The sequence below is a fragment of the Anas acuta genome, chromosome 3 (assembly GCF_963932015.1).
Source record: "Anas acuta chromosome 3, bAnaAcu1.1, whole genome shotgun sequence".
NCBI lineage: Eukaryota > Metazoa > Chordata > Aves > Anseriformes > Anatidae > Anas > Anas acuta.
This window is the reverse complement of record NC_088981.1, coordinates 42426900-42453882: the sequence shown is the minus strand read 5'-3', so window position 1 is coordinate 42453882 and position 26983 is coordinate 42426900. Positions and strand designations below refer to the sequence as shown.

At 46.6% G+C, this 26983-nt stretch overlaps 2 protein-coding genes and 1 long non-coding RNA gene across 5 annotated transcripts in view; all 3 read left to right on the top strand.

The window, feature by feature from the left end:
• NUP133 (nucleoporin 133) overlaps window positions 1-9376 on the top strand; it is a 32024-nt gene extending 22648 nt beyond the window's left edge. For all 3 annotated transcript variants that reach the window (XM_068676803.1, XM_068676801.1, XM_068676802.1), the window contains exons 21-26: window positions 267-402; window positions 2196-2314; window positions 3769-3849; window positions 5978-6042; window positions 8006-8094; window positions 9127-9376. In XM_068676803.1, the coding sequence (XP_068532904.1) occupies window positions 267-402; window positions 2196-2314; window positions 3769-3849; window positions 5978-6042; window positions 8006-8094; window positions 9127-9263 (627 nt within the window). In that variant the 3' untranslated portion in view covers window positions 9264-9376. The remainder of the gene's footprint in view (window positions 1-266; window positions 403-2195; window positions 2315-3768; window positions 3850-5977; window positions 6043-8005; window positions 8095-9126) is intronic.
• Window positions 9377-13030: 3654 nt separating this feature from the next.
• On the top strand, window positions 13031-15372 carry ACTA1 (actin alpha 1, skeletal muscle). Its single transcript, XM_068676805.1, has 7 exons — window positions 13031-13186; window positions 13276-13416; window positions 13506-13830; window positions 13957-14118; window positions 14350-14541; window positions 14656-14837; window positions 14955-15372. Exons 2-7 carry the CDS (start codon window positions 13288-13290, stop codon window positions 15096-15098), a joined length of 1134 nt encoding a protein of 377 aa, XP_068532906.1. The 5' UTR covers window positions 13031-13186; window positions 13276-13287; the 3' UTR covers window positions 15099-15372.
• Window positions 15373-18184: 2812 nt separating this feature from the next.
• LOC137852995 (uncharacterized) lies at window positions 18185-20150 on the top strand. Its single transcript, XR_011094139.1, has 2 exons — window positions 18185-18432; window positions 19797-20150. It is a non-coding gene; the product is annotated as an uncharacterized lncRNA (long non-coding RNA).
• Window positions 20151-26983: the final 6833 nt, after the last annotated feature.

Below are 26983 nucleotides of genomic sequence, written 5' to 3'. Positions count from 1 at the left end.
CTAGAGGAACAATATGTGAAGTTGCAGTTTATCTTTAATCATAATCATGTTTTGAGGGGTGTTACAGAAAGAGAGACCTGTATGTCTTCCTAAATAGTGTAATGCAACATTTTAATTTGCAGGTTGCATGACTTCTAAGAAATAACATGTTATAGTACTACAAATCATAAATAGCCGAGACTGCAGTTCAAGTTAGATCCTTCTTGCCTGTTAGCCTTCTGATGTTAACTTCTACAGCTGATCTCTCACATGTTTATTAATTTCAGGCTCACAGAACATTGCAGACTTTAGCAAACACAGAGACCAGGTATTTTGCAAAGAAGAAAACGCTTCTTGGCTTGAGCAAATTAGCTGCACTGGCATCTGACTTCTCAGAAGAAATACTGCAAGAAAAGATAGAAGGTAAGAAATAAAAACAGAATAATGTGAAGAATTGATTAATGAAGTTACTGAATTAAAGCCACATCTTTGTTCATAGCTCATTTTCTGAGCATGAGGGCTCTGGCTTAATGTGGTAAGGTTACATTGGGCTGATGACTTTGCTCATTGTGGGAATGGTGAGGAAAACAGCATAAGGCAGTAACCTCAGTATTCACCTTCCCCTGTGAGTTAGGACTGTGACATTGGGAAACTTTCACCTTTTCACCTTTCCTGATAATACGCTATTACCATAAATAGCAGGCTGCAAAGTGTTTTTGTTTGTTTGTTTGTTTTTGGAAAAGTCATTAGAGAGTTCTGAAGCAGATGAAGCTTCTAAACCATTCACAGCATTTTTTTATGAAGCTGCATTTTATATTTCATATGCAAGGTAAAAATACATCAACTTCTTAAAGCCTAATTATTGAGGAGTTATCAATTTTGAATTCCACTCAGGTCCTGAGACCCTTAGGCTCTAAGGAAATGGTGTGTATATGTTCTATTGTAATAGTGTTACCTGCAAATACGTAAATTTGTGATCAAGAAGTGCTTCCTCAGTACTTTCTAGAATGGCTGGCGGCAGCGTTTCATTATGATCTAACTGAAAATATATTAATGGAAAAATTGGGAATTCCTGTCCTGCTTCATTACCAAATACAGCAGTTCCACTGCTCTGCCCTCACTGTCATGCTTGACAATACCCCTTTCCTGCTGTGAGTTTGTGAAAAAGCAAATATTCTACGCTAATAGTTAAACTAATACTGGCCACCAGGGGGAAGCTTTAAAGTATTACTGAAGATTGTATCTCAAGCTTGCTTCTATGAAACTGCGTGTTTATCTACGGCTGTTAGGTACAATTCTTGAATGAGGTCTTGTAGAAAAAGGCCTAGAATAATTGATAGCTAAGTAGGTGTCACAAATTTAGTTTTAGATTGTAATAATAATTTATTGCTTGGCTTTTAAATTATAAAATGTTGCATCTAATTTCTGTATGAATTCAACTTCAAAATGTTGATGTGAACAGTCTCATCTTTAAATAGGAAAACCTTAGAAAAATGGGGAAAGCAAAGCTTTATTTCAAGACTGACTATCAAAATTTGGTGTGGGCTTTATTCTGGTACACACTTCTGTATGACAGAAGGCATAGCTTTTTAAATTTATGTTCTTTGTGTATACACTTTGTATTTATAAAGAAGGAGTAATTCTTTTTGCCACATTCTGCTCATCCACTTGAACAGCTAAAATACTCCTTCAGAATTATTTTTCCATTTTTATCACGCAGTAGACCTGGGAGTGGAATTCATGTACTGTGGGTGAAGTTACTCTGTGTTGATTCTGTTTCAGCCTAATAGGTTTCAGGCTGTACTGGCAAATAAATCAATTCAGAAAGGAATAATTCATGAGATGCAGCAACTCCATTGCACAGATATTCAGTCAGAATGTGACTCTTATAAATCATAGCCAGCTTGCTTTCCTGCCTAGTGCCATAGCATCCCTCCAAGCCTATGTATCTGTTTTTTTGGTTTTGAGGGGGGAAAAAAAAAGCTATCAGTCAGCTTTGCACTGGGAACCTGACTGAAAAGTAACAACTAGTTTGCTGGGATCACAGTAGTGCAGTAGAAGTATTTCTGTGCATAAGTAACATGTTAAGTGTCCAAATTCGTAAGAAATATTTGTAGACCTGAAAAATATTGTGACTTGGCAGTTGTTGCTGTGCCGTAGGATTTATTATCACATTTTAATAACATGAAACATTTATTTCCTTAAATGACTACAAGAAATATCGGAACAGGAACGCTTTCTGTTACATCAGGAGACACTCCCTGAGCAGTTACTGCTAGAGAAACAGTTGAATCTCAATGATATGCCAGTGCTGTCTGCATCTCAGCTCATTGATGTAAGTATCTCCTGTTTTCTCCATTACATAAAGTTTCAGTATATTTTCTACTCTGCTGTTATAAAATAAATGAGATCATGGCTGTTTTCATGTCTTATTTGACTTGCTAACTGCCTAAAGATCTGACATATGAAATTGTTTATATTTTGCTTTGTTTGTTTTGTTTACCTACAGCAAATTTCAAAATATTTTTTAGTGCAAAATTTCCTTGTTGCATGTGTGGTTTTGAGTGCTGCTAGGAGAAGCTGCCGATCAAATCAGTGCCAGAAGCTGTCTTTCTGGTCTAAACCAGTTTTTGGAAATGAGATAATTTTTACCTTCTGTCACATCCTCAGCGGGGCAAAACTTGAAAGGCAGAGGGAACAAAGAATTCCAACTTAATGAAGAAAGATGCTACAGTCTACAAAAAGAAAGGGCTGGAAGCAAGAAGGGGCTTTTGGTCACCTGTTGCAAAGAGCACTCACAGTCTTTCTGTCTTTAAAAACAAAGAACAACAGCAACAAAAAAGCAACTTGTTCCAATTCTGCTGTCAATAGAGCTGACTGCTCCTCCACCCTCCTTTCTGGTGGGAGCTGGGAGCCAGTAGCCTTATTTTATCATCCAGTGATGCATACAAAAATATTTGTTAAATAGCAACAATACGGTGTAAAACCAACCACGCCTTGTCTGTTAATTTAGCAACTCATTAATTTTCTGTAATCTTGTGGAAAATTAGGAGCTGGTATTGCACCTGTTAGAATCTTCCCTGTTTTCTTAGAACAATGTGAAGAGTCAATAGATTCTGAAGTCGTTACCTCTGTCTTTCAGTGAAGCTTCTCTGTGGGATTACAGAAGAGTAAGAAGTGTCATGTTTTGACAAGTGCTGGCACCGTGCCAGCGTTCCTTCCGAATTGTCTCTGTCAAACCCATGTTCTTACTTGCTACTTGCAATGCTAGAGTGAAACTTGGAAAGTGTAAGCAAACAGTGCGTTAATATTAGTTTTGCTTTCAAGTACTAATTTAAAACTTTGTTTATGGGGAGGGAGGTAAATGAAATGTGAACAGCAAACATACCTGTTTGTAAAAGGTGAAAGGCAGTACGTGCTTATGTACTGCTTTCAGCTTTGATTGCCAAAGTGATTCTGAGAGCTCATTTTATTTGTGGAGCTGAGCTCTACCTCCAGTAGTCCAGGAATGTTACAGCCTTAAATGGCACTTAAATTTGAAACCTAGCAGCCTTATATCCAATGTCATTTGTCCACAGACCATTGTCATGTACGTGGAATGCTGCTCTAAAACCTTAAGTATATTCCTTACTATAAAAATACTTGCAATTGAATCAAGGCATATTTTCATGAGAAGGTCATGTAAGTGGAAAATACATGGTGGTCTTCCCACAATGAGTAGTTCATGATATCAGTTACATTAGTGTGTAGGCTAAAAATAATTCTCTACGTTAATCTTTCATGTCGTAGATGTACATATGTGATGAGAACAGAAGGGCCAATGAGTATGACTTCAAGAAAGCACTTGATCTACTGGAATACATTGATGAGGTAGGAAAAGGTTTTGAAGAGTTTCGAATCCAGAGACCTTTTTTTGATCATTTAAGCTAGGATGTTGCATCTGTAGTTAGTTAAGAACATACTGGCTTAGTGTACGGTAGTTAAAAATAGTCCCTAATGTGTTTTTTGGTTTGTTTTTAAGTCACTGGAGATTTAATGCCAAGTGTGGTTTAGATCATTGAAGAAAAATGACACTCCTCTTCTTCAGTTCCCATTTATAGTCTAGTTTCTTTTTTAGAGCCTTGCTTCCCTACAGGCTTCCTGCAAACAGGACAAAAATTATCTGTTTTCAGTTGTTCAGTTCATGCATCATCCCTAGTGGCAGCTTCTCTGATTGTTTATGAGATAACGCAGAATAAAGGACACCAACTTTTTAACACATAAATAGCACTGAACCACAGATTTGTTATCCTAAGCTCGAAGTGCTCGCTGCATCTCACTGTATGATCTGGTAACTTGCCAGGAGAAACTTTCCAGTAAGCATGAATAAATCAACTTCTGAGAAACATCAAACCAGAATTAAAAGCAACCTTCACTAAAAAGCAGCAGCTGTATTATTTCAGCAAACTATTTCAGATTTCTCTTATTGATCAGTTGGACTGTATTCCTTGGTAATTGAAAATGAGAGCTTTTTTCTGATTATCCCAGCTCGTGTTTGTCCGGGTAGAAGGAATACAAGTTGAAAAAAAATTACTAATTTTATTAGTGCTTTATAAAACCATTGTTCCATTTCAGTAATGGAACTTAAGTAATTTTGGTTTGATGACTATAAACATCTCTAACTTCGATTTTTTTAGCTGTTTTTAATTTATTTTTTAAATCGAATTTTCTTTTGAATAATGTTTATGTACTATTTATTAACTAGTATTTATTACCAGGACAATATATGAATCTGTTCATTTTTCTCGCTTTCACTACTATACTGTATTTTGTAGTGTGGAGTATTACTGCTTTGTCATTTACATTGAGTTGCCTTTTAGTTTAAAAAGAAAATTCAGTATAATTTTCTGATTTTTCCCTTCAATTTTACAGAGTTTGAATTTTGCATTAAATTATTAAAAAATAGTATTTTTTTTGGTAGTAAAATATATCTGAGTAAACTCATTTTGGTTCAGTCTTTAATTTTAAGTCAAACTAATTTTCCTCTTAAAATTTGACTCCCCATTTCACCACCAACATCAAGACAATTATATTGTCTTTTTTATGTCTTTGAAGAAGGAAAAAGGAACATGAGATCTCAAAATTATTTTTTTGATCTGATATTTAAGTCTCATAACTTAGGCAGAACCATTCAGCAAATGATGGCTTAGCCTAGTTTTTGCAGAGATGAGTTCAGCTAAACATAGGCTTTGATTTGGTTATCCATAATGGATACAAGTGCAATTCACAGCACTTTAGAAAGCATATGTGTTCACCAGTTTTCCTAGCTTTTCTCCAGCAAAAGTTTAAAGACAAGGCCCATCCTCTTGCTTCCAGACTCTTAAAGGCAAGAGATTTTAGCTTTATGAGGGGAATTTAAAATACCTGTGATGCTTTAGGACATTGGGAGGTGAAAAAAAAATGCACGGTCTCTTCTGTCATTAAATCTTAAAAGGGTCTCTGAGACCAATTATCTCAAAGTTTCTCTGCAAAGAATGGACTGACCTTTCCAAGACAAGTGTATATTTTTTGAAGACATTTATTAATGTAGTCATAAAATACATATCCTAATGGTGTGTGCTAGTGCACGTCAATTAGCTTGGCCACACCAAGAAAAGAGCCTTGAGTTCAGTCACCATTTAAGAAATGTTAAAATAAAACTTGCCTAGAATAAAATTTTACATAAAGGTAGTTGACTGTGCTTTGGAATATACCCTTTTTTCAAATAGTTGGTAGTTGGTCTAAAGCAATTGTGTGGGGATGTAGAAAGCCGGAGCCATGTCTTCAAATGGAAACGAACTGTCTTGAGTGGTTCAACAGTATCAGCAGCTCATCTGTTAAAACAGGAGGTGTTAAAAAAAAAAAAAAAAAAAGTGCAGTACTTGAAGAATCTGATTGATTGGTGTAATCTGTATGACACAGTGATTACTTTTTAAACAAATCTTAAAATTACCTCTTTTTTTCCTTACATGATGTCAAGGAAGAGGAAGTGGATGTAAATGATCTGAAACTTAAAATTCTCTGCATGGCTCTCCGAAGAGATGGGTGAGTGCAATGTGAATAAAAATTACCAGGAGCATTTGTGATGGTTTTTCCAGAATTACACATTGGTGTACTATTCTTCAGCTCATTGAAAAGATTGAATTTCATAGTGTGAGTTTTATACAGTATAACGTAACTGGTTATAAAGTGTGTGGAAACCTCCATTAAAAAAAAAAAAATGTAATACTTTGCGTAGCTCACTGGCAACCTCCTATGCATTTTCAACACCCAAGAAGCAGAGATGTAGCCATACAGCTTTCATTCTTGAACCCTGTGCAAAAGTAAAAGCAGCGATCAATGCTGAAACTTTTTGTCCCCTTTGAAGCATCTCAAGATCAAGCTTTTTAAGAGCAACACATGCAGATATTACTTCTACAAATTTCTATTTCACTTATTTTTGACCGCTGAACCACTTTGTCAATTTCATGACTTTTTTATATTAAGCTGCATTCTTAACCCTAAGAGACCAAAGCCCCAGATACTGCTTAAAAGCCATTCTTCTGGGTCTCCAGCACTGAATACAGGCTGAATCCAACTGGTCAGAAAAATCTTCTCATCAAGCAATGCAACTGTTCTTTCCTAGGGTAAATAATTCAAATGGTATTCCCTCCCCTTCTTTACTAATTTCCAGAAACTATTCAGCTTTACTAACTCCCATCCATGTTCTTAGGAAGAAAAGATGAGGGGACAACACATTCAAAATGCACTGAGCTATTTGTGATGGGCGTGGAAAAAAGCACCATTTACATTCACACGTATACATAGGATAGATTCCAAAGGACAGTTGTCTGTAGAAAATAAACTCATAGCTGCATGACTAAGTTATTGTCACACCACACAAACATATGCAGAAATAGGTTTATGCTATTCTGTTTTCTTCCTTTCCTGTAAATTCTTTCCTGTTAATTTCAAGACAGAGGTATCTAGAATCCCTGCATGGCACCAAGCCAGTAATTGGTTTGTGTCCTGTCTACCCTGAACCAAGAACAGATTTGGATGCAATATTCAAACCATTCAAATTATGTACAGTGCTGACAACATGTTGCCTGCTCCTCTAGCTAAACAGGTACAATTTGAGATCACTTTGTACTAGTTAGTGTTTGGAAAGCTTGATCTCCCAATTGAGTTTCCTGCCCAGCAAGGCTCACAAAGTCTTACAAAGAGGTCAGTCACTGTTTCAAAAGAGGCACTGTTAATTTTCATTAGTGTCTGAAATGAAGTATTTGATGTATTACAGAACCTTCCTTTAAGGGCAGCATCTGTTTTCTACCATAACAACCAAAAATGGTGATAAGCTTCTTGGGTGGAATGGAGGGCCTTGGTTGAACTTGTTCCTGCCGTTCTGGTAGGGCTCTCATTATCCCTCCTCCTCAGTGCCTAGGAGAAGGAAACCGTCATCACCCTTTTCCCCTTCGCTGCCTCCTTCCCTCAGACTCTTCCCAGTAGAGTTAATGATGAAGATGTAGAAATATTGGAGTGAAAGTGACAGCCAGGGTAAAACTGTGGTGTCAGTGAAGTACGGAGGATTTGGCAGTAAGAGTCTGGGAGACAGGTCCACATCCGAGCCATGTTCTCTTAGCCAAAGGAAAATCCATGTTAGTTTAGGAACTGACATGACTGTTCTCATGTGGTGGTTTAACACAGGGAACAAGGAGTTTTAACAACTGAAAGGGCAGAACCACAGAAAAGGAAGTGAAGTCAATGTTGACTTAAAGCTGCTACATGTAGAGCTCTGTAAAAATGAACGTGTTCCTTGAAATAATGTTTCTCTTAGAAAAACGTTTGGAGCTTTCTTATCACAGATGAGACTTGCATTTGTAAGTTTTTCGCATTTAATCACAAATGAAACTCGTATTCTTGTTTGCCTGCTGTTACAGGACTGCATGGATTTCCTGTATATTTTTTCTTATTTGCATTTGATTTTTACCTATGCAATTCTCTTAACAAATTATTCTTTGACTTGCAGATGGTCCAGCTCAGAAGGTAGAGATGATCCAATTGAAGCATCTAAAGATAGTATATTTGTGAAAATATTACAAAAACTATTGAAAGAAGGTAAAGAGTACTTCAGTGTGAACTTGAAAAGATTAACTTCTTGAAATTTAGTGTTTCAAAAACTACTTAAAATGAACACTATGTGAAAAGTAGTGTAAGTGGATTCTTAGAGTAATACAAACTTCCATGTGCATTCCACTAGATAACTAATTCCCATATGATTATAATTCTCTCTGTGAAATGCTGAGGACCTGAAAGAGATGAGCTAATTTCTTGGTTACAATTTCAGTGCCCTCAAATTATTGGCTTAGTAGGGCAGCTGTCAGATTTTGCATGGTTTTTTATTGCATAGTAAAGTTTATCTTCTGCAGTCAAATGCGTATCTTCTGTAAGATAAAGGATTAATATTTAATCATCTGTCACTCGGAACAGTGTGAACTATTTTAGCTTAAATGTTTTTCATGTTTTTCTTCCAAAAAGCAAAATCAAGATGCGTGCCACCATGATGGCCATTAAGCTAAAAATACCCATAGGAAGCTATGGTCATAGAAGTTACAGCTTTGGGGAGGGAATGGCAGGGAGGACAAGGAATAAGCAACTTTAAAATTTTAAAAATAAATAAATCAGATTTTAATACTACTACAAATGCCCTCTTTCCAGATTCAAGCAAGCACCACACCAGAAATACAAGAATTATGTTCTTCAGAATAGTTCAATCCTATCAATTTCTACCCTTCTTGTGAGATTCTTACAACTTGGGCTGAAATGTTAACTGGAAGTATTTATTAGATGACTGATTTTTTTGTTTCCTTTGTGAAATGACGCGTAATGATGTAGATTTCATGTTTAAGAATTTCAGGTTTAATAATGAATTTAGGGAGAAAATCACTGGGGAGCTCTGTTTGAGCAGGAAGTATTTTTTGGACTCAGTTTTACAAGATACCTAATTGTTATTGCATTTCTTAACGTGCATGCTAGAATTTGATCCTCCCGATCCCAAAAAAGGCAGAAGTGGGTGTTTACTTAAAATGATATTAAATGCTAATGCAAAGTACTTTTATCAGTTCGGTAACTTAAGGTTTTGTTTTGCAGGAGTTCAGCTAAGTGAATATTTACCAGAGGTGAAGGACTTCCTGCAAGCAAATGAACTTGACCACTTGAAAAATAATCCTTACTTCGCGTTTGTGTTAAAAGCAAACTATGAACTCTACGTTCAGGGGCAAGCATGATGATTGACACTTTTAAAAATATTTTTTTTCTAAAGTACTGTTGAATTCATGTCTACATTTTTTTACATTCTGTTATTTTGCTAAAACTTTATAATAAAGGCTATGGAGAGTAATATACTTGGTCTCAGTTTTATAAATATTGATACATCACTCAGGAGAGGCAGGGGTGCATTTTCAGGCAAAAGAAAAATAAAGTTTTCATTTTCCATACATCTTGTAAACTTGCTATTTCATTTTATATCTTCATTAGTATGAGTCCTACCTGACAGTCAGATACACAGACACACAGGGTGAAATGTGGAACCCACCGAAGGAGGTGTTAACTCTTGCTCTCACTTCACAGGGGCTGCGATTTCAGTTCAGAAAACATACTGAAAACATTAACACTGGATGACTGTATAGCTTGCTGAAGCGACAATTATATAAAATAGCTTTATTCCCAACACTCTTTGTGCATTGTGCAATGTGTGGATACACCTTCTGCTGTAGAAACCAGGTAATTTCAATTTTGCATTAAAGACTACTGTAAGGAAAGCTGGCTTGTCATTTGTCACTCAGCTTGTCAGTGACGGCCATAAAGCACAGTTCTCATTGGAAATCCCCTGCTCCAGTAGGAATGCCTTTCTTTCAGTATTCCTGGTTTTATGTTTTATAATATTTTTACAGTGTTTTGAAAAAAACAGATGGATAAAAATCTTGCAACTTTCACATAAATTATATCTGTATTTCTAGAACACATGTTAAAAATGAAATTTAAGAGCTCACCGGGCAGTCATTCACTGTAACGGCTTGACTGGCAAGAAACCTAGAGAGCAGTTAATGGAAGTGAGAGTCCAGCATGGTCGTCCTTACTCGGTGACTTGTTTCTTACTAGTTGATGCTACTGAGAGTCTCCTTTATTTTTCTTTTTCTTTTTTTTTTTTTTTTTTACCACCACATTGTCCCCGTTATCTCTAAAGTGGGAAGACAAAATCAATAAATCCATTTTCGTTATTCTGGGTGGTAGCAGATTTTAATTTTTAAGTTAAATCAGTGTTACTTTAATCTGTCACGTTGCACCTTTCCTTTGCAAGTAGCTTAACATGAAGAGAATGAATGCAGAGCAAGTTGCATGCCCTTATGTTTTACTTGTCTGGCGAGATGCCTGCTGCAACAACTTGATCCAACAGCTGAGAAGGTCAGAAGTTAAATCGGTTGAAGAGAATCCAGTTTCTAGTTTTAAAAGCGCAGCTCCCCTTCCGTTGCTTCCCCTCCTCCCTGTACTAATACAGTAAGCTGGGCTGAGAGTCTGAACATGTTTGGAAGAATAGCTTTATCTAGAGAGGTTCTAACTAATATGGGAAAGAAATGCATTAGCAGTCATCTTCTAAGATTGTTCTAAGAAACAAACTCTGCTCTTCTGCTGTCTTACGTGGTTGATTATGAAGTGTGGGTCCAGCTCCTAGCTGTGGTTTCAAGGAAGTGGGTCATTTAAGGCATTAGAAAAATCCCACCTCTTTGTTTAAATATCACTTTAAAGGTGGTTTCATGTTATTGATAAACGTAATGTTTTAAGGGAAAGGGAATACTGTAACAGATGATTGACATCCCCTGCTGAAATATGTTCTACCTGAACTTTTACTAGACACGTTTTGCTTGAGGAGGAATTTCTTTAATTGACTGTCCACAGTAAAATCCTTCAGGGATATGTCATGCCTTCCTAGACTGTCGGCTGCCTGTATTCTGTTAGGACTGACAGGGTAAGCCCAGGAAAGCTTCCTCGAGAAGGACGCGTTTCTGTCCACCCGTAGCTATCAGTCTGCTTCAAAGCTCTTGGCTTCCTTCGTGAGATGTGTTTATTCCGGTTGGTGTAAAAGCACTCTGCAAGTTCTCAGGAAGCGATCAGCCATGTAGTCTTCACAATTAATGTTTTATTCTACTGCAGCGTTAGGAGGTATTTGGCATTTGTACAATGCCTTTCATCTGTCTATTGCCAAAACAGAAGGCTACGGGCAATGGGTTTACTTAAATAAAATCTCATTAAAATAACTTCCATGCCTAAACTGAAGTTAAGTGTTCTCTCGTGCTAGGAATGTTAAATTGGTTCGCTGTTGTGTTAAGGAGCTTGAAAAGTCGGGGATTCGGAAATGGTGAGGAGGAATAACCCCGTTTCATTATGTAATAAGTCGCTCTTACACAGAACTCTTGTCTCGGGTTACTGTACGGGGAGGATGCCTTCATTTACCACTGCATATCAAAGGTCACGCAGGAGCTCTGGTTTTGCCACGCTTGGAAACAATTAGGAAAGCTGGAACATAAAACAGCAGGTTTTGACTGAAACGGCTAAAGGAGTGTGGACAGCTCCTTTAGAATAAGGTGGTGTGTCTTGTTTCTTAAATAGTTACTTCTTCGTTGATGGGCAATACACATGGTACAAAATGCTCATGCTTCTATCCACTATTGTCATAAGAGTAGCAGGAAAGTTTGGCAATTTCCATTTGTGGTAGGTTTCATTAGTTGGTCGTTGTGTACAGTGGTTTTCTTTGTGCTCTCTTTCGGAAACTAAAATGTTTTCTGACTCACAGCCTAAATCAGATTGATTTAGTGAGTCCAACACTGTCACTGTTTTGCTTTGAACTGTATTTGGGTAAAGAGAAAATAAAGAGAAACCATGGGGAAAGAGTAAGTTTAGGCTTGTGTCCGCTTTCCCTGAAGGACCATTGAGAATGTTTATCTTTCAGCAGCGTTAATGTTTTAGGCGGGATTTCTGTTACAAACACAACTTGATTTCAGAGTCACAGCCTAATCAACACGACTGACTGTGTTTTGGAAGCCGGGAGCCTCACAGCTCTGCAAATAAATGTGATGGCTGTGATTCCCTTAAGTGCTTTTGGGCTTCTGGTTTGTGTACTGCCAGCTGTAGATGACAGAACTGGAGAATAATAACGCGAGTTGAAAAATAGCGTGAGGGAACAGCATCTTTTATCCCCCGTATAATTTAACACAGTAACATGACAGGGAATGAAAATGTATAGCAGAAAGAGACAGGGAGCTGCCAGAGGTAAAGCACGCTGCCAAGCCAGAGGATGCGGGCACGGAGACGAAGAGCTGCTCGCTTCAGGGGAGGCAATAACTCCAGCACTGCCTTGCCTTCAGGCACCTCCTTGCAGCGGGAACACTTCTGGTTTACTCTTTCTTCCTCCTCTCCTGCCTCCCCTGTGTTAGAGCGTAAAAGGATTTTAGAATTTAGAAGGGTTTAGAAGGCTTTGCCTTGGCAAGTTGTGCCTTTGGAGCACAGTTTTGAGAGCTCAGGGATATGGTTTAGTGGGGACTGTTAGCGTTAGGTCAGAGGTTGGGCTCGATGATCTTGAGGTCTCTTCCAACCTAGATAATTCTGTGATAATTCTGTGATAATTCTGTGATCTGCGTGGCCTCACTGGCCGGGCTGCAACCCCTCAAAGAGCAGAGCCGCTCTGTGAAGCCTCGCAGGCAGTCTCTGCCCAAACATGAATTCAACGTGGCGCTGAGGCGCTGCTCCCGTCGCAGCACCCTCACCCTCAGCCCTGAGGCGGCTCCCCCCGGGTGCCACCTCCTCGCCACCGCCCTGCCCTGCCCTGCCCGGTGCCGTCCCCGGGGGCTGCTCGGAGCCCGGTGCCGGCCGGGGGGGAGCCCCCTGCGGCCGCTCCTTTTACGGCCGGGCCGGGCTCACCTGGGCCGCGTCCAGCAGCGCCTTCTTTGGGCAGCGCCGGGCCGGGGCCGCGCCGGGCCCCGCGGCCCAAATATGGCGACGGCCGGGGCCGCATTCCTCAGCGCCGCGATAAAAGGGCGGCGGGGCGGCGGGGCGCCCACCCGGCACAGCGCAGCCCCGGCCCCAGCCCCGGCACGGCCCCCGGGAGGCTTCTCCGCCGCCCCACGCGCAGCACCGCCCGCAGCCAGCACCACCGGTAAGTCGGGGAGGGCTCGGGGCGGCAGCCGGCCCCGCACGGCTGAGGCGTGAGGCTGAGGCTGAGCCGTGCCCTGCCCGCCCCCGCAGCCCGCCCCCGCCATGTGCGACGAGGACGAGACCACCGCGCTCGTGTGCGACAACGGCTCCGGCCTGGTGAAGGCTGGATTCGCCGGGGATGACGCCCCCAGGGCCGTGTTCCCCTCCATCGTGGGCCGCCCGCGCCACCAGGTACCGTGAGGGGTCCCGCAGCTGGCCCTTGGACCCCGTGTGTGGACGCGTTTTGAGGTCGCTGAGCCCCTTTCTTCCTTCCCCCGCAGGGCGTGATGGTGGGTATGGGTCAGAAGGACTCCTACGTAGGAGACGAGGCCCAGAGCAAGAGGGGTATCCTGACCCTGAAGTACCCCATCGAGCACGGCATCATCACCAACTGGGACGACATGGAGAAGATCTGGCACCACACCTTCTACAACGAGCTGCGCGTGGCCCCCGAGGAGCACCCCACCCTGCTCACCGAGGCCCCCCTCAACCCCAAGGCCAACCGTGAGAAGATGACCCAGATCATGTTTGAGACCTTCAACGTGCCCGCCATGTACGTGGCCATCCAGGCTGTGCTCTCCCTGTACGCCTCCGGCCGTACCACTGGTGAGTGCCAGCGCCCCGATGGCCCCTCGTCCCCAGGGACACCCAGGACGTGTCCCCTGTCGCTGCCCCCCCGGCTCAGGGCTGTTCCCGGGCCGTGTCTCAGGTGTCTGCTCTTTGTGTTCCCAGGTATCGTGCTGGACTCTGGCGATGGTGTGACACACAACGTCCCCATCTATGAAGGGTACGCCCTGCCCCATGCCATCATGCGCTTGGATCTGGCCGGCCGCGACCTCACTGACTACCTGATGAAGATCCTGACTGAGCGTGGCTATTCCTTCGTCACCACGGGTAAGCACCGCTCCTGCCCAAAAACGTCCTCCCTTGTTTCCAGCCCTTGCACCTCTGGGGACGCTGCAGCCTCTTGCCCCGTTGCAAGCCCAGGGAGTGCTCCCTGTTGGGCGTTTGCGTGTGGTTAGGGGTCTGGAGACCCAGCAGACCCGTGGAGGAGCTGCAGGTGTTCTGTTGCTCTTCTGTTTCTCCCTTTGTTGCAATCACTGATGCCTTTGCTCCCCCTGACAGCTGAACGTGAGATTGTCCGTGACATCAAGGAGAAGCTGTGCTATGTGGCGCTGGACTTTGAGAACGAGATGGCCACTGCTGCCTCCTCCTCCTCCCTCGAGAAGAGCTACGAGTTGCCTGATGGGCAGGTCATCACCATCGGCAATGAACGTTTCCGTTGCCCAGAAACCCTCTTCCAGCCTTCCTTCATCGGTGCGTGCCCCCCTTCCCTCTCCCTTCCCCAGCAGCTCCCCCCTCTCTGCTGAGCCCTGGCACAGAGCTCCTGCTTGGCGCTGACCTTGTCCCTGCTCTTCACCCTGCCCCCAGGCATGGAGTCCGCGGGCATCCATGAGACGACCTACAACAGCATCATGAAGTGCGACATTGACATCAGGAAGGACCTGTACGCCAACAACGTCATGTCTGGGGGTACCACCATGTACCCAGGTATTGCTGACCGCATGCAAAAGGAGATCACAGCCCTGGCCCCCAGCACAATGAAGATCAAGGTAAGGCTACAGCGTAACGGATCCAGGCACAGGTCTCCGAGCACAGCCTTCTTTTGCCCTCCTGCAGCGCCTGCAGTGTTTACGTGCACTGATCTCATCTCTCTCGGCTTTTTCTAGATCATCGCCCCGCCTGAGCGCAAGTACTCCGTCTGGATCGGTGGCTCTATCCTGGCCTCCCTGTCCACCTTCCAGCAGATGTGGATCACAAAGCAGGAGTACGATGAAGCTGGCCCATCCATTGTCCACCGTAAATGCTTCTAAACATGTTTACATGATCACTTTGCCAACCACTCTCAGGATGACAACCTTGTAGGTTCCAGCCTGCTGAGGACCTGCACCAGCCATGTAACTTCCTATTTTGTAACAATTTCTGGTTACTGTTGCTGCAAAGCTCCACGTGACACAGTGTATGTAAAGTGTACATAAATTAATTTATTTTACCTCGTTTTGTTTGTTTTTAAAACCAATGCCCTGTGGAAGGAAACAAAAAACTTCAAGAAGCATTAAATCATCAGTCATTCTGTCATACCCCTAACGCAGTTCTGTCGTCATTTCCTTGGCTTCTTCCATCACTCGCCACCGTGGCACCTCGAGGGTGGGAGCAGGGCGGGGGGGCGGTGGGCTGGGGGCTCTCCAAGCGCTGGCAGGACCCCCTGGTACAATTTTGGGTCACAAAAAGCTCAGTTGTGCAGAGAGCAGCCCTGGGGTGGCTGCGTGCTGCTGCAGGGTGGGTGCCTGCTGCGCTGCGCCGTGCTCCTCCCAGCCCCGGGGGGAAAGGGTTACCTGGAGCTTTCCAACCCTGGAGCTTTCCTCACCCGCGGTGGCTCGCGGAGGATTTTATTTGGCTCAGCCTGCGGCAGAAGTAGCCCAGGCATGCCTGCGCAGCCCCAAGCCCTGATGGACAGAGGCAAGGCCGGGGCTGAGGGCAGGTGGCGGGTGCAGGTTAAATAAAGAGCTTTCCACTCCGCTTATGGGAAACCCGCCCAGCTCACCCCATCCCTGGGGGGCTGAGGGCACCCAGGGCCACTTCCTCACCCTGCCTGACACCCTCGCCCTTCCCCTGCTCGTGTGCTGGGGTCTGCCTTCAACCTCAGCCCCTCCCGGGGCCGGATGCCTCCCAGGGGGCTTCCCTGCTCCGTGCGAGCCCTGAGGAAGATCCCAGGATCTTGGAGACAACCAAAGACAAGCAGGAGGCAGTCGGTGACCTTGCACTTGCCGTGTTTACAGGCTGCTGTGGCGGCACATGCCTCGCCGGCAGCACTGCGGGACGTGGGGAGCTGCTCGCCCCACGGCAAATCCGCACTGCTAGACCCCCGATCCAGGGTTCAGGCATGGCTTAAGTGGTGCTATGAGATGGATTTTAGGGCCTGCTTCTGTTTACTTGATGAAAAGGCTGCTCTGGAAGTGCAGATAAAAGTTGGAAAAGCAGCCTCGTGGATTAGTGCTTGCTGTGGGGTAGGGGCACAGCTCCTCCACATCTGTCATCACAGTCAGGGTCCAAATCCCCCGACAAGAGGGGCTGGGGAGGAGCAGTGCCAACCTAACCCAACCCAACCTAAAAACTTCACCTATTCATGTTTCAAAACACAACACTTTCTTTGACCTGAAACTAGCCTTTCACCCGGGCTTGGGATTTTCAGAGATCGCAGACAAAGATTGTTTGGAAACAGCAGAGCTGCGTTTTCACATGGGTGAAAATTCACAGTGACACCAGCCTGGGTCTGGTCCTCATTGTGCATCTAACAAGAATTTCATTGTCCCCCTCTGTTGTTGGCAGGAGGCTATGGATTGTCAGGACAAGCATCCTCTGTTTTGAGAGGGAAAGCATTAAATCCGACCAGGGAGGAGTGAAGATTTAGTAAAAGGATAAAATAGAGCTTGCTTGCAAATTACTTTTTTCTCCCAGGATGCCTTCAAAACACAGTTGTTCAAAATTTTGGGTATCTTACAGATTTGCTGCATCTATTAATTAATCCTCAGGAAAAAAATAAAAAAAATAAACAAATGGAACATTACCTGCTAGGGTTTCTTTCTTTGTTTTTGAATGGAACAGGCATTTTTTTTTATTTAAAAACCAGCTGAAATAACTGTTCAGATGTATAGATTTCCATGGTACGTCTCCTGGGGCTGGAAAAGGAGCACATCAGGGTGACCACCACCTGTTGCCCCGTGCTCAGTGCAGGGATACACTCCCCTCTTTGGGGTGGGGGCACAGGGAGCGGGTAAGCGCGGTGCTGCCCGGCCAGCAGAGGGGCAGCCCTGTCTACCTGCAGGCATCTCCCGTGCTGTGGCTGCCCAAAATGAGCAGCTGCAGATCTGTAGGAGACCTGGTTTTTGTCTTTTCAGCACCTGAAAAATAAAGCAGCTGCTGATCTCTGTGCACTGGGGGAAGCCAGGGGTATCGCAGGCACACTGTGTGTGATGGGGGTGAGTGGGCACTTGGAGGAACATTTGATGTCCCCAGGGATTTCCTCCTTCCCCACGCAGGGCTCATCATCAGCCTCAAAAGTCCGCAGCCAGAAGCAGAGCTGGGGCCAGCGACGCCCAGACTTCTAGCACCGACCACCCCACGTAGCTTATCCTGAAGTGCTTGCAGGGACTGCAGCCAGGCTCTTGTCCCGGCCGTGCTCTGAAGCTGATGCCGGTAGCCTGGAGGCTGCCATGGCCCCGGCTGCTCAGGGAATGCCTCAGGCGGCCAGGGAATGAGGCTCTTCTGTAACCCCACCTCGCAGAGCTGCGTATATATAGATCCCTGGAAGCAGCTTTCCTCCTTGGCACACCCCTGCAGCCCGTAATACCCTGCAAGCCCGCCTGCCCTGTCCCCTGCTGCCTCGCTCTCAGCTTCCAGCAGCTTCTCCCCGCTGTGGGGAAAACAAGATTTTGAAGCTGAGAAGAGGGAGAAGAAGGAGGGCAGCCTTACAAAAGGGCTCTCATGCTCAGGGATGAGCAGACCAAAGCCAGCGCCACCTGGCCTGAGTGCCCAACCCTGCTCGTGGAGCCGCCACAGCCCGTTCTGCACTGCTGGGCTCTTCCCTGAGGGCCTGAGCTGTACCTGTGGAGGTGGACATGCCTTCAAATGACACCTCCTGATCCCTCAGCCCAGACACAGAGGTCACCTCGCCTACCTGAGTGCAAAGTACGACCGCTTTACATTGCCACTAACCAGCCAGAAAGCTGCAGAATGGGATGCTGCTTTCCTGGGCACCCCCACATTGAGCCTGTATTTTAATAACCAGCTTTATGACTATATGTTTTTCTTTTGTTGAAGGATATGTAAGCAAAACAAAACAGCAGAAAGCTTCCAGAATGCCCTGATCCCAATCAGTGGTGCTGCTGCTTCACCCCAGTCCAAGCAGCCCTGCTCCAGGTGATGCATCATGTTTCATGCAGGAAGGGAGCGGTTGCACAGGTGCATTGCTTTTCTCTCCCTCTTTTCCTCTCCCACCCCAAGCCCATCATGCTTTTGCCCTGTGGCCATGAACAGGTCGTGGCTCTGTTTGTTACCAGCAAAGTGGCTTTTCTGTTTTCTGCCTCAGGGGAAGATGATGAGGAACAGCTAGTGTTCGTGGAGGGTTTTGAGGTGTTGTCATAGAAGGTATTCGGGGAACGGGAAATACTTGGGATCCTAAATTTAGCTCTGAAAGTCATGCAATCCAGTTTCCTGGCACAAATACCAGAGAAAGTCTTGAAGTCTGAATGTCTTCCAAGCGTGGCCACCAGAGATGCCGGTGCCACTGGCTGTGCCGCTCTGCCTCCGCTCTCCTGCTGCGGGCAGGAGGCACCAGCAACCTGAGAGCAACTCCATGGTGATGTTGTGCCATGGCTCTGAACACCAGGCCTCACTTCTGTGCTGTGGGGTAACAGAGCCCTGGCACAGGCTGCCCAGAGAGGCTGTGGGTTCTCCTCCTGGGAGATCTCCAAAAGCCGCCTGGACATGGGGCTGGGCAGCCTGCCCTGGGTGTCCCTGCTGGAGCAGGGGTTGGGCCTGGTGGGCTCCAGAGGTCCCTGCCCACCTCAGCCACTCTGTGATCCTGTGATAACTCCTGTCAGATCCTGACCAGGCTCCAGAAACCAAGCGTAGCTCTGCCCAAACTGGCAATGGTGGGTTTCGTTACAGCCTGCAGCTTGCATGGGCAAAGGCTGACCCAGAAGCGCAGGCAGCCCATGGGGCACACCTGCTGGACGTGCATCATTGTTTAAAAATAAAAGGAGTAGGTTGCTGAGAGGGGAGAGCAAAGAATAACACGGAAAATATTGCAGGGTCAGCACATGGTGTGGAGAGTGCTCTTGCTGGGGCAGGGGGCTCCGGGCAGGGACAGAGCAAGCAGTGGAAGCTGTGGACGTGGAGGGGTGGCCATGGAAGGAGATGGGGGCTGGGGTGATCGTATGGGATCATCTGAGATGATCGCATTAATGATGTGCTCCCAGATTAATACAAATTAATGCAGGCTCCCAGGGGCCCTGTATTGACATGGCACTTAATTTCGACCATCTGTGCAGGTTAGATTTGCCTGATCACACCTTGCAGCAAAATGTCTGCCCATTTATCAGGTCTTAGACACTGGGTTAGACAAACTCTCAGTTTAACTTTTGGCAGGCATGCTGGAATTGACTTATGCAAGTGATCCTCACTGAAGCCACTGAGAGGACAAGGGATTTGGTTAATGTCTAAGTGTTGGCACAATGCGGTCCCAGATTAAGAAATAAAGCCATAACAATAAAGGCAATAACATGAGGAATCTGAAAGGGAGAGAGAGAACAATTAATTTTATTTCTGAAAGTCCAGAAAAATGGCTTGAGACTATGAAATGACTGGCTGGAAGTAAACCATTTATATATACATATTTATATGCTCCTGAAAATTGTAAAGTGAATGTATTTAACCTATTGCCTGTTCTGTAGGGTGTTGTATTGCTGGTTTCATGACTGACACCTATTTTTCACCGTTTTGTGTGGAAGAATCAGTCCGAGCTGCGGAAGAGATGAGGGGTGTAGAAGGAAATCCACAGCAGCGAGGCCTACGTCTGGAGCGCAGATATTCCTCAGAAGCAGCAGCTTTAGCAATTAAGATACACGGGTGGAAAAGAAGCATTTAAGGAGAGAAATGTGTCATGACACAACCGTAGGGTCCGATACCCTCAGTGGTCACATCGGCTTTGCCCTGGCCGTGCTGAGGTTGGGCTCTGGGCACGCTGCGGGCCTGCGGTGGCTTTTCCCTTTGGGACCCTGGTTTGCCCCTGGCCAGCAAGAGGCCCGTTTTGGAGAAATGGCCGCAGATACACCGGCCGCACATGGGCACGGCGTTTTTATATGGTAAGTGTAACCGTGAGCAGGGGCTGGTGTTGCTAAATGAATATTTAAAGCAAATGTCTGATAAGTTCTTCGCTGTCAGTTTGAGCCGTGGGTCACGTTGCACAGTCCCCAGCCATGCCCCTTCTCTATTTATAAGTTCATGCCTTGCTATATCTGACTCGCTAAATAACCCTTCCAAACTGCGGAAGGGATTCTGGGGGCGTACTATGGGACGCAGGCAATAATTCAGAGGAGCGAGGGGAGCCGGGGAGGGCACGCGTGGCGGCCCTGGCCTGCTGGGTGCAGGGCGGGCAGAGACCAGCAGAGGCAGGGGGCTGCAAACCCTGGTATTACCCAGCATTGTTTTGGGAACACCGCGCTTCATATCCCCTCAGACACTTTCCCACCAATTTCTCTGACTCTTTATTTTACACAGAACAGGGAAAGACGGCATTGGGTCTGGAAGGGAAAGCAGGCTGCCATAAGGTGAAGTCATTGTGACCTTAACATCCAGGCACCTTAAACAATCTAAAGAAATAGAGGTGAAGGGACAAAGTTGACTCGGGGAGGAAAAATCTAAAAAAACGATGGAAAAATGGATTTTTCAGAAAGATTTTTTTTTTTTTTTTTATTAAAGTGACAAACTAAATTAAGGCTTTGAGTTGGCTTATCTATTGAGCTATTATTTATTATTATTTTTAGATCAGCTTTCATAGATAAGTAAGCAAATATAAGGGTTTCAGGGTTGTCCTCCTACAGCAAATTTCCAGGCCATGATCTGCTGTTTGGCTCTGTCCAAAACATTTTTATTTAAATGGTTTTACCCCTTCCTTGAAGGGAAACCTCGATGAGTTAGGAGTAAATATCTTCTTCACGAAGGAAGGTTTGGTAGCACATTGAAGGTTTTCCTTTTCACGAAGGAAAGCTTGGTAGCACGTTGAAGGAATGGAAGGATTGTTTCTCTGTGGGATTTGTCAGGTGCCTGGCGTTGTAGTTTCTCCACCAGAAACCAAGAAAACATCTCCAGCCCACTGGGATACAGGAGAAGGATCCTGACCCTTTCTGCCTGTCTCCTCTCCACAGGCAAAGGGCAAAGAGGGACAAAGGCATTCAAAGAGTTTTTAAAGAGTGGTTTGGATGAGGCCAGGGCTGGGTGTGGGCACACCCAGGTAGCCAGGCTCAGCGCCACTCTGCCTGTTGACCACAGAGCTCTGCCTTTGCACAGCTGCTATGCTTTGGGAAAGGACACTCACTGTTTGCTATATTTAATGGTGGCTCCTACTTTTATTTCTTGGCCAAACCTGTCCCCTGGGACATGGGTGGGGAGAATCTGGGGTTTGTGTGCCCTTGATCCTGACAGGGAGACCCACCTGCCCATCTTCCTTGGCTGTAAAATTAAGAGTATCAATGTAGGCAAGTCTGGCATGTTCATAATCTTCCTTGGAAAGCAGAGCTGCTACACATTTGTGATGGAAGTGACTGATTTTATTCCTGTTTGCCTTTTTCTGCATGTCACACGGAGCTAACTGCTCTTTGATGGACAATGATACTGAAGGACTTTACAGAAAGGCAATTTCTCTGGCCCAGCATAGCAAGGCAGGGTGCACTAGTGTTCATCCAGCATCACCTGCAGATCTCCTTGTCAGGGCAGAGAGCTCTGAGCCCTGCCAGGACAGCATAAGGAGCAGCCATGTGAGGCTGGCCAGGCTGAATGGTGCTGCTGCAAATAAACAAGTGTTTCCCAGCCTGAGGAAGAGGTGGCTCTGCCCTCGGGTGGATGGTGGGAACAGCAGTATGAGGAAGGCAGGGATGCCCACCTGACTGTGGGATCACCACCCAGAGTCCCCAAATCCCTCTTTTCTCTCTCCAGCATAAAGCCACCCAGCTGGTCAGCAACTGCTAGCAAAACACAGGGCTTGTGGGTCATGCTGGTGTTTCCTCTCAGTGAGTGTGAAGCTGGTGCCCAGCTTCCCTGAGAGCAGAACTGATGCTGACTTTGTGTGGGGCACTGGGGACAAGAAGGGGCAGCTGCCTTCCCCCTGCCCTGTGCCACCGTGCACTTGGGGCATGATCTGTGTGGGTTCGCTGATTTGGTTCGCTGGCAGCTGGTTCTGGATGGAAACCAGCGAGCTCGGGAGATGAAAGTCATCTGAACAGCACTCTCCAGAGCCAATCTCCTCGCGCCGAGCAGATAATCCATTGTAAACAATGCGTGCAGATGTCAACGCTCTCTGAGCGAGGCGCTCACAAGTGGTGCGTGTTTTTTTTTTTTTTTCATGGACACCCATTTGTCAAAACCGTTCTGGGGATAATTGCTGGTGCTCTGCGGGGATGCGGTGCTTCACATGCTGGCTTTTGCCACCAGGTGCACAGCTGTGCTTGGTCCCCTTCCTCCGAAAATCAAAATCCCAGCACCAACCTGTCTGGTTATGGATCTGAAATACTCTTTTTGTAAGGATGCTGCTGTGTCTGTAGCTGCTTTTTGAGAGTGGCTGGACTTTTTGGTGACTGCCTGTGTAAGAAGGCTACTTTGGTGGAGGATTTTAGGATAGAGAGTACTGGAGAGGGCAAAAAGGCATCCAGAGACAAATGTATTGACAACTTAAACTGGAGAAACTCACTGTAATGATTGCTTTTATTTTTAATGATTGCTTCGCTGAGCAGCAATCCTCCGGGAAGCCTTTAAGACCCGATGGGAAATCTCCAATTAAATGCTGAGTGGCGTGAGAGGCTGCAGACAGTTTTGGGGATGGAGCAAGCCCAGAGCTCTGGGTCCATGCTGCCTGCTGCCCATGTGCGAGGGCCGGCACCCAGTGCCGTGATGCTAACAGAGGGGCTGAGCCCCAGGGCAGCACCATGCTCCTTGTGGCTGTACCAGCTCCGTCCCGCTTGGAGCAGAGGCTGCGAGCCGGGCCAGGCTCTGCCCAAACTGCAAAGCTGCTGTGCGGTCGGCAGCGCTTAGCACATGTGTGTGCATTCAGGCTGCTGGCTGGGATTGCTAGGAAGCCAAAGGAAGAGACACCCTAAGACTTTAATCTCCCTCCTATCTGGAGGCTAAATTAACCCTGACTGCACTGGCATTTTCCGGCCCGATAGCCAAGCGGCCGATTACGTGCCTCTCGCTAGCTGCAGAGACTTGCACAGATGGGATTTGCACATCCGCAGGTTCTGAGGGGTTAAAAATAAATCCCCCCTCTGCTGATGGCTCGTTTCATGTCCATTTAGAGGTGTGCCATGCTTTTCATGCATTTCCATTCTCATACTCCCGTGTGAGACCTGAGAAAATGCCTTCACAGTGGTGACATTTTGTTCAAGGCAGGGTTGTATGTTTTTTTTTTTTTAAACTATGGCTATCTGGGCTAGCTCCCCTCTGAAGTATTATTTCACCAGGAGTGCATTCGCCATCTACGTGCCTTGTTCTAAACTGGGCGCTACAACATGTTTGCTCACACGTTTGTGGCTCTCTCTGCCACTGCCGGGGTGGTGGCTGCCCCGGCGCACGGTCAGCAGCTGGCGATCCTTTTTGTGTTTCTCAGCAAAATGGGGGCTTGGTCGTTGGAATGGGTAAAACACTTCCCATTGCTTTTCTTCTTCATTTTTTTTTTAACCTCGGTGCTGGGATGGTTTGTTCAGAGGAGCACCATCTCTCCTACCAGCACGTGCATTACTCTGAGCGTCCGCTTTTCTTACCGTTTGCTTCCTGGGATGTCCCAGCGAGCGTGTCCTGTGCAGGAGGAGCTGTGCCCGAGAGAACAGCTGGGTCTGGACCCACAGTTTGTGGGGCAGGGGAAGCTGTTTGGGATGAGGATGGGTTAAGGGGATGAATGTAACACTTGGGTGGATGTAGAAGATGAAAAACCGAAGCAGTGGTGCTGTGGGTCCTGCCGCGGCGGGGAGCAGCTGAGGTTGTTGGAGGAAGGGGCCGGCACCATGACAGCCCCCTGCATGCTCTGGGGAGGCTGCTGCTGAACCTTCTGTGCTTAAGGGGGAAGGGGGGAGGAGGGAAGGGGCAGGCAAGCTGATAGATGTGGGAAATGCGAAGAGGGATGAATTCAGAGAGCCCCTTCCCTGCCACACAGAGAGGGACAAAGCTCCTTGCCTGAGTACCCACTTCTGCAGAGACTTTGTGGGGGACTTCTCTTCCTCTGTCTTTTTCTTTTCTTTTTTTTCTTTTTTTCTTTTTTTTTCCAGTTTTGCCAACTAGGAGCAGAACAAAGCTGGCAGGCGTAATAAAGCAAGGATTTAACAGAAAAGCAGTCAGAGCAGAGCACAGGCTGGGAGTCCAGCGTGGCCGTGCTGCTTCTGTGGCTGGAGTGGAGCAGGGAGCTCAGGGCAGGGGGCTGGCTGGGGGCAGGTGTCCCCTCCACAAGCAACGCTGCTCAAAAACAGGCTTTTTCTGCTGATGTCCACCACGTCCCGGTCGCTGTCGGGTCTTACCCAGCCCAGGCAGCCGCTGCGCACCGCGTGAAACCCAATAGAGCCTGGACGGTCTCCAGGAGGCAGGCGAAATTCCCATATCGAGCCCGCCTCGCTCTCTCCCCGCTAAAACCCAGGAGGGTTTGCCTTCGTGGGGGCTTTTATAAGGGGCTGCATTCCTCCCGGGGGAGCCCCCAGCCAGTCAGCGCGGCTGAGACCATATTAGGGACACCGCTCACCAAACCCCAGCCGCGTGCCCCCCTTGGCGTCCCCCCAGCAGGGCTCTCCGCGAGGTCCCCCCTGCGCTGGCTTAAAGACGTAGCCAGGGCAGTGGAGCAGGCGAGACGCGTGCCCAGGGCATCGTGGCCACTGGGGATTAGTGGCCAGCCGCTAATCCTCCCCACCGACGCTCTTCCCCATTAGGTGGAGGTGACAACAAGCGAAGAGGCAGCAGGGAGGGAAGGGGGAGCCGTCACCCGGCCCCCGGCGTGCTGCTGCTGCTGGCTCCTTGCAGTGGCCTCCTACACATGTTCTTGGGACCACGAGCTCAAAAATGCCTTGCACATATTGCAATTGACTGCGTTGTGGTCTGCGTCTCCATGCGTGGTGATTTGCACCCTCAGAGTGTCCGACTCGGTGTTTAATTCAATGGCACCTGGATCTGGGGAGCCCCTCAGCCTGGGGGATGCTCTGCAGGGGAGCTGCTGGGGCTTATGATCCTTCTCCGTGATGGCTTTATTCTGGGGGCAGCTGGTACAAACCTAAAAGGGATAATAGCCTGTGAAACCAAAGCCCCTGCATCTGCTGGATTAAGCAGGCTTCTGTGAGCAGCGTGGGGGCTTGTTTTGTGAGGTGGCTGGGACAGCCACCCCCAGGACTTGGCAGTTTCACCAGCAGATACAGACCTAGGAAGCCTGTGTCAGAGTGTTATTTTCTTTCTCTGGCAGAGAAAGCCTTGCTGATTTGGATTTTATGCTGTTAAATACTTTAAAAAGTACATTCATTTATAAGAAAATGCTTCTTTCTTTTCCCTGTTTCCTCCCTCCCTCAGACTTTACCCAAGAGGTCTCTCAGCAGCCCCATTTCAGATGATGACTGCTCCTGTTTCGGCTGGGAGTCAGCCTGCTGATGTGAAAGCAATGTTGACATGTAATTTTCCAGCCCTGCTTCCACCTCTCCTCCCCTGGTGCCCACTGCCACGGAGAGGTGGAAGAAATCAGGGCTCTGGGGCTTGGTTCCAGCTCTGCCATCGATCTGGTGTGAAACTCCTGACTTACCTGGCCACCTGGCGTGCTACCTGCAGGAGAACAATAATAAGGATTAAGAGGCAGAAATAAGATCCTTGGGGGAAAAGGGATTTAAAAGCAGGATTCAAATTTCTGTTTTGGTTTGAATGGTGTCTTTACTTTTTTTTTTTTTTAATGAAGGAAAAAAAAAACAGCAAAGTTTGTAAGGGAGGAAATTCTCAGGCTCGTAAATATTGTAGTTCTTCATTCAGGCGTCTGTGGAGCTGCAGTTGCTTAATGACTGGCTACTCTCAGCCCACGGAGGTCTCTGCCCTGACGTGCTGAAGCCAAAACTCATTAGGATTAAAAAAGTAAATGTTTATATAGCTACGCTGAGATCATCCAGAGCTGCTGTGCTGAGGACTGGGAGCGATCCCTGGCTGGGGCACATGGAGCTGTTCGGCTCCAGCTCTAGGATGAGCTGTCCTTCGCCTCCTTCACCCAGCACAGGCCCAGCATCCTCCCCCAGAGCCACTGGATGTGCTCCGGGGCTGGTTTCGGATGGGGGCTGGTTTCGGATGGGGGCTGCCTGGAGGGACACCGGGCCCTATTGCCTGGTGGCTTCTGCAGTGCTAAGGCCTGAAGATTGATAGTGGCAAGCCGTGCAGAATGTGCCTTGGGTAAGGTGTGGCTTTTGGCTTCGGTGTTGTTGGGTGTCTCCACAAGCTTCTGTTACAGGTCTTTTGATACAAATCGTCCCGGGTTATTTCCCCAGGTCTGGCTGCGGCCAATCTGCCCATCACTGCGGGGTGTGTGTGCGAGGAATGAAAGGGATGTGCTGAAAGCGGGGTGGGAGCGTGAGGACACAGCTTACCTCATGGCACACATGTGGCTGGGTCTTGTTTTCATGCCAGCAAGGGCAAATGGCCCCAGAACAAGGCTGGTACAATGGAGGGAGGGGCGGGGGCAGCTGACAACAACCCTGCATGCTTATGATGAGCTAACATCCCGTGGGCCGGTATGGGGAGCAGCCTGCTCTGGAGGGTGCAGTTTGGGGAGAAAACGCAGAAGATGGGAGCTTGAGTTCTGGTGTTTCGTGTAGGAGGGCTGAGGCATTGTGTTAATGGCTGGGGGCAGCCTTGTGGGGAGCTCGGCTCTGACGCAGCTGCGCTTGCCTCAACTGGGGACAGAGCCTTTTTGGGGAGGAATAAG